The sequence below is a fragment of the Macadamia integrifolia genome, unplaced genomic scaffold (assembly GCF_013358625.1).
Source record: "Macadamia integrifolia cultivar HAES 741 unplaced genomic scaffold, SCU_Mint_v3 scaffold1424, whole genome shotgun sequence".
In the NCBI taxonomy this organism is placed as follows: Eukaryota; Viridiplantae; Streptophyta; class Magnoliopsida; order Proteales; family Proteaceae; genus Macadamia; species Macadamia integrifolia.
This window is the reverse complement of record NW_024868199.1, coordinates 156322-164043: the sequence shown is the minus strand read 5'-3', so window position 1 is coordinate 164043 and position 7722 is coordinate 156322. Positions and strand designations below refer to the sequence as shown.

Sequence of the window (7722 nt, the reverse complement as noted above, 5' to 3'; positions counted from 1 at the left end):
AAAAAAAATGAATCAAAACAAAAGTGCTTGCATTAATTGAATAAAAAGAACTTTCAAAAGTATTTAAAGCATAAACCTAGAATTAGAGCTAGAGAAAGAGAAAACTAGAAAAAGAGATAGAGCAACTAAAAAAAAACCTAAAAGAAGAATGAAGTGTCTCCCCTCCTCTTACATGAGTTGTATTTATAGAGAATGGGAAGGTAGGGTAACAAATTTCTCTTTCCTAATAGGAAGAAACCCACAATTGGTAGTGAGATCTTTTGAGACCAAAAGTGCTAAGGTGGAGGAGAGAGAAAAGAGAAATAAATGGAGAAATTTCCTATAATATTTTTTTTTTTGCTTATTTTCTTTCTTTTTTTTTTATTTATTTATTTCTCTTCTTTTTCTCCCTCCAAGGACGATTTTCCTTCTTGCTTTGTGTGATTTGGACAATCTTTTGGTGATGATGTGGAGGAGAGAGAATATTTGGACAAGATTTATTTTTCCCCTTTTTTTTTCTTCTCCCCTGTGCTTTAAGTGAGTGAAAGGAAATCTTCAACAAAATTCTCAAAAAAAGACAACCATGAGATTCGAACTTGAGACCTCCTGGTGAGGAAGGGAATTTTGCACACCATAGGTCACCAACTACACTAGGTAGTTGTTGTTGGAGAAATATGACGTCTGATAATGCTTAAAGTCTTTAAAATACAAAACTTGTAAAAAAAGAGTAAAACCCTAGGTAGCTCCATTCTAAATATATAAAATGCATGCTTTATTACCCTAGATTTCACACATAAATGTGCTCATCAACTCCCACACAAATGAGGATTGTGGGTTTACATTTGGAAAATTTTTATAATTGGGAGAGTCGTGTGCATTGGATTCACCTGGGGAGGTATAATCAGACAAGGCTGAGCAATCTATTGCTTTACAAGGTGAAGAATCAGATAGAGATTTGGTTTATCCTAGTTAAAATTTAAACTCATTCCTATGTATCCATAGGAAGTAACATGTTACGATAAAAATGGTAAATAAATGATTTAGACTCTCGTCGAGGATAGAGTTAAAGAAATATGTAATACCATCATTAAAAGAAGGTGGAAAAATAGCTTCAGTTCTTAACCCCAATGAACCAGATTCCCAAATTCTCTTAGAAAATTCACATGAGAGAAACATATGCCAGATAGATTCCTTCTGGTTTACACATAACCACAAGTTGGATCAACATCCATCCATTTTCCTAGGATGTCTTTAGTGGAAATTCCTTCATGAGCTAACCTCCAAAAAAGTTCTTAAATTTTGGATGGAGTTTGATTTTCCAAAGAGAATGCCACCAGTGTGAGCAAAGAGGTATAAGCAAGCACACCAGTTTGATAATCTAGCTTGGTTAGTAGATGAGCCAAAAGTTAAGAATTTTGCAGCCAATTTGATGGTAAGAACCCTCTTTTTAGAGAAATTACACCACCAAAGGTCACTGTTAATGGAAATTAATATGATTAATAGTGCGGAGGGGAAGCTGCTGATAGAATTTTACTCATTTCAGCATATGAAATAACTTATCGAAATGAAGGAAGGAGGGATTGTTGTATTGTTGTTGAAGTTAGCTGAGTAAAAATTGGGAATGATGGTTATCCATTTAAGACGTGTTTCAACTAACTACGAATTTAACTAGGCAGCGAATTCCGGCTTATATTGCAACCCTATTTGAAACTAAGCTCCTTCCTTATTTCTCCATTTAGTGGCCTAGTGGGGATATATCTTCTGCCAATTTAATTATATATAGGAGTTGCTGCTAGCAGTTGATTGTTGGCGTTTTTACACAAAGATAGCTCACCATTGGTATGGAGAGAATTCCTGTGACTAGAGTTGTTTATAAGTATACACACAAATGTTTACTGAAAGATGCACAGTAAAGTGTACGTTCTGGTAAGTAATAAGAGTTTTATTAAACAAGACAAATCCTTCATCCTCTCGGTTTTTGCTCTTTACTACTATTGTATATAGCTTTTCAATAATGACTGTTCACTCTTAACACCTCTACTCTTAGGTCTTAAAGGAATGCAGAAAACTGGACAAGGGACTTGGAGCTTATCAACTTTCCATCTCGTACTTTTCCCACTCCTGAAAAAGGATTTTTTTTTTTTTTGGTGAAGACCTGAGAAAGGATTTTATTCCTAGAAATATTAATGTCAAAATCTGTGATGGAAATTTTTTTTATACTCCACAAGAGAACCATGATGGGCCTTAGTTATATTTAGGAATGTTCTTTTGGTTTAGTTTTAATAAAGTTCTTCTTTCAACTAAAAAAAAAAAAAAAATCAATTACTTAATATAACATGAAACCCACACAATCTTTGATACAAGCACACTAGGGCTGCAACAAGGTCAAGCCCAACCCTGAGTTCCATTAGCTGGCCCAAGCTCACCTTGAACCCTGACTCATGTCCTAAAAACTTCAACTCAGGCACAACCCTGCAAGGCTCAGCCCAGCCCAGCCCAGCCCAGCCCAAGCCTGTCTTGATTAGCCCTAATTGGACAAGGTCGGGCCGAGATGTCCCTGAATGGCCTTGACCCTAGTTTGCCATCTAGAGCCGGGTGTATCCTGACCATGATTTGCCATCAAGGGCTGGTTATACTCTGATTCTAAAAAATATGAAATAACTAAAAATTCATTTGACTTTGCATCTAAATCCTTGGGATTAAAAAGTAAAATGAAAATTAAATCTAAAAAGCATCATTAGATAAGAAATTTAAGTAGTTTATACAACTATGGTGGATAATGATTACCAAACTTAAAAAATTGACCATCGAACACTCAATAAATCAAGCAAAAAATTAGGGTCAAGGTCAGGATGAGCCATAGACATAAACCCTTACCCTCCCTGACATTGACTTAGAGCCAAAAAATTTCAGGGCCAATATTTTCTAGCCTAGCCCTATGTGGGCACATAGGGCGGGTTCAAGCCAAAGCCAAACTTGCACCCCTAATGCACACAATATAGAGGTGAGAAAATAAGGATCAATTGGGAAGAGAGGAAAAATAATAATAATAATAATAATAATAATAATAATAATAATAATAATAATAAAAGATAAATAGCTCTATCGACGAAACTATTACGTCCCTGCTCTATGGAGGAAGACATGCCTCCTTCGCCTAAGAGAAATTGTAGGAACCAAAGAACTACATTGCTATTTGAAGCCTCCTTTTCCATTCCATCTAATTGCAATTAGTTGCAAGCACTTTTGATTTGTTATAACTTCTACTACCCACATACATCACCCACAACCCAAATGACCCATATATACATGTAACATTGCTTTCCCCTTGAGTTTGGTCTTGTCCCCAAAATCAGTTGTTGAAAATTAAACTATGGTTGCATCTGGATCTCATGTTGGCTTAATTGAGGAAGTCATGACCTTGTTTCTTAAGGAGAGAAACTATATGAATCCCATCAGTTGGCATCATCCCTAAGCTCTGATAATAGATGATACATACACACCATATAGAAGAGAAAAAATAGAGAATTAATTGGGAAGGGAGATAAAATAGGAAAAATAAATAAATAGCTCTATCGACATAGCTATTACTTCCCAACTTTATGGAGAAAGCCATGCCTCCTCCTAAGAGATTGTAAGAACCAAAGAACCACATCAGTATTCAAAGTCTGCCTTTTCATTCCATCTAATTATAGTTAGTTATAAGTAGTTTTAACCTGCTATAACTTATACTACCCACTTACATCACTAACAACTCCACATCACTTATAATTTAGAGAACTACTAAATACAATATAAATTACTTAATCTAACTGTTAACAAATGCTAGCATACCTTAGGTGAATCTGTTAACTTTTTTTTTTTTTTTTTTTTGAAACATCTTCATTTCTCATTTTTTATATCTAAAAAGAAATTGTGACTGTGAGCTGCGTCAAGACGTCGTCGGAGCGTGTGGAGTCTGACTAGGATCTGACGCATTGGTGAATGGATGGATTTGTCCCAGAGGCTTTCCACCTCTAAAATAATAGATTATCAATGTAGCATTTACAAAAAGTCAAGCTCATGAAAAGATGGAATATTATTGTTCCTTTTATACTCTACGGAACATAAATTATTATTTTTTCCTTTTATGATTTCCCAATAAATATATGGGAATTCTCAACCAATGGCTTAAATAGAATCTCCCATGGGACCCCCCAAATGCTAGCACCCCACCTATGCCAGCCGGCCCTCCTCAGTCATCGCTCCACAACCCAGCGCCCCCTCTGTCTCCCGCTCTCCCTCACCTTACCATCTATATAGGGTTTATACTCTTTCTCTAGTCCATGCATTGATACGCTCTCCTTCGTCATTCAATCCATTTCCCAACAAAGAATTAAACTTCTTTTTCACAGAGCCTTTACCCTATCCCATGATTTAGAAAAACGGAATAAAATGACATTGACCTTAATTGATCCACGATCTTGATTTTTCTGATCTCATTCTACGTGTATATTATAAAGATAAAATCATAGTAAAAAATGATTAAAATACAAGGATAGATCTGTCCATTATGGTTTGAACTAAACGATGGTATTAAAAAGGTTTCGATATTTTCTATAAAAAAAAAAGGTTTCGATGTCGACCAATTCCATGACCGTTCCGTAGTTTAGAACCTTAGCCTAACTTATTGGCTACTTTAATAAGAAATCAGAATTTGGACAAAGCCTCCTGGTGGAGCAGAAAGCGTCACTCAAGAAGGTCGAAGAGACTCGAAGGTTGGAACGAGCATTTCATTTTAATATTTTGGACATCCGGTTTAAAAAAGTTACGGACCTGCTATCTGGAAAGTCGCATCGCACTACGCCACTTTGCCACTTTGCCACTATGGATCTACGTGTCGACCGGTAGGCTTTCCTTTTTTTTTTTTTTTTTTTTTAAATCGTATGTAGGAGCTTCCTCTTTTCTTTTTCCATGTCACGGCCACCAAAGAAACTGCTTTTAAGAGATAAAACAAAGCAAAGTGCCCCGTCCCACCGATCACCTCTACCATCCTTTAAATATGGGCAGTAGTCTTCTATAAACTTCCCCTTCTCCCTTTCTCTCTCTCTCTCTCTCTCTCTCCCCTCGAAATTTCCAGATCACCGACGTTCTTTGGATGTGCTCTTCTGTCTCATTGGAGGTGGGTGAGGTGTGGGAGCAAAACAAGCGTTCCTGCGTTACAGTAGCGTTACTATTTTGTTTTGGTGTTGAAGTTGATCGTATGAAACTCAACTCAACTCAACTCATCAATCAAATTAAGACATATATACTACAATTGTAGATAGATAGAGATAATCGATATAGATGAGTTTCTCGGTGGAATATTCGGGTTTGGCCATAACCCATCTAATATATAAGGCATCACTAATCGTGGCGGTGGTGAGATGGATCTTTTCTTCCGCTCTCCGACTGATTACATGCAATTACAGATCCGGAAACTCTGTCGACGACGCGGAACAAAGCCAGATGCAACTACTGCAGTCCTTAGCTGCTGCAGGGGTAAGGGTATTAATAAGGGCCCCCCGCCCTCCTCTTCCTCCTCCTACGACGTTGTCTATGGTGTCTGAAGCGGCGGCGGCGGCGGCGGCGGCGGCCTCTGATGATGATGATGATGATAAGTTTGAAGGACAAATGATGATGCTTCTTGATCACGCGGCTACTTACGAAGAAATCGCCGGCAGGCTGCCGGAAAGCTATACAACATGTGCCGTGTGCTTGGACGAGTTGAGGAAAGCAGACAAGGTAAGGGAGCTAAGGAACTGCTGCCACGTATTCCACAAGCGATGCATCGACAGATGGCTTAACCATAATATTGATCCACACCACAGCACCTGTCCAGTCTGCAGGACGCCGATACTGCGCTACTCGTCGTCCATCGCCGCCTTGACTAGGTCGGAGCCAAGCTGGGCCGTGGAACGACTTCTGTATCTCTTTGGGGACGATCTACATCCACTTTTGTGATCCATCATCTCTCTCGTATGGGTATCAATCAATGGATTGCTGCCAATTCCTTTATCCGATCGACACTCCTATCAAATTTGAAAAAGAAAAAAAGGCAAAGAAAGTACTCCGATAAGGGAGGGACTTTGCGCAAGGAGGCTTGCTGGTCACTCCGTTTATTTAAAATGTGAACCACAACATCATGAAGATCCAGAAGCGTTCGATGGATGCGAGTGTGGTTAATCCGACGACTGATTGATCAAGTTCATAAAAGTGAGACTTTGTTGATAAATAAGGTGGCAAATGGCAATGAAGTTTGCATAGGCTGAGAGAGAGAGATGGCATTGATCTGAAATAACATACATAATGTTTCCTTCCCCTACAAAATTACATCCTCTTTATCAATTTATTTTTTCTTCTCTAAACAAATGTACACCTTGGTACATGAATTTCACCAAACGAAGGTTATTGAGCCCAAATTAATACCTCCTCCTAAACATGGGTCCTTTGATAAATCAATGAAACTTACTTCTTATACAGTAAGATCTACAACACTTGCCCTAGTCGTAAGGAAGACAAAAAGTCCATTTTGTTGGATTTCTTGGAGCAAGCTATGTCGTTCAAAGCACAAGGGGTCTTGGATTCAGGGAACCATCTATTCATAATCGTGCTTTTCTTGGAAACATGGCTTTGCGCCTTGGAAGGAGCCTACTTCTTATCAAGCTACATTTATCAAGCAAATTTATTTTCCTAATGTGGATTTATGTTGGATGTGTGTATCCATTGAACCTGGTTTATTAATAAGACTATTTATTTTCATTTATGCATGCCATTTATTTATTGGGCTTATAAGTTGTTCCATAGGTTTTCATCCAAATTGTTCTCGACTAGGAATAGGATTGAACATCCTGTTCACATGATCATTACATTATATGTCATTAGGGATGTGATTTTGGCACATAAAAGTAAATACACATATTGTGTGTATATAGAAAAAAATCTGGTAAGAATCTTGCATGTATTACTGATAGTTGTGTGAGGATGAGATTCTTACCCATCACTTGACCTTTGACCTGAGAGATCATATTTGTAGTAGTGTTGTATCACGTGTTTTGGTAAACCATTAATGATTCACGTCCAACGGACTATATATCGGTACGCTGGACACGTGGTCTTATATTGTTAATGAAAGAGATCGTCAAAATTGGATCCATTGCTCTTAATTGAGGAATATTGAGGAGATAGAATGTCTGTACTTGATCGGATAGAAATTTGGTACTAGTGTCGATTTTGTAAATTGTTTACAAATTTATTTTTAATATGAAAAATAATATTTTGTTTGAAATATTTTTTGGCGTCCGATCATGTTCATAAAATCTCTGAGACAACATGTATAATGAGCTGGGGTTAGGCAGTATTAAATTACATACCCTATAGCTCATTATGGGATATTGAAAAACTGAAAGTTCTTATATGCAAATTAAAGAGTTAATATTACATGATAATATTTGGGAATATTAAATGATTAATTATCTTTTATTTATAGTAGTGGATAAAATATAATTTGATTATATTGTCACCCATAATAAGAAAGATAACAATCCCTTTTAGATTCTACATCTTCCTACTTTAGAAGTAAAGTAGTTGTTAAATTTTGGAAATTGTTCTTTACCACTAAAATTTGGCTTTCTTCATTTAAGAAACAAAGATTTGACCAAAAGAGAAAACCCTAAAAGGTGTTTTATCATACAAGGGACAAGGGACAAGAGAGAAAAATATTTA

The 7722-nt window shown here is 37.0% G+C and overlaps 1 protein-coding gene across 1 annotated transcript; it reads left to right on the top strand.

The window, feature by feature from the left end:
* The first annotated feature begins 5050 nt into the window (after nt 1–5050).
* Nucleotides 5051–6479, top strand: LOC122063696 (E3 ubiquitin-protein ligase RNF6-like). Its single transcript, XM_042627387.1, has one exon. It carries the CDS (start codon nt 5305–5307, stop codon nt 5959–5961), a length of 657 nt encoding a protein of 218 aa, XP_042483321.1. The 5' UTR covers nt 5051–5304; the 3' UTR covers nt 5962–6479.
* Nucleotides 6480–7722: the final 1243 nt, after the last annotated feature.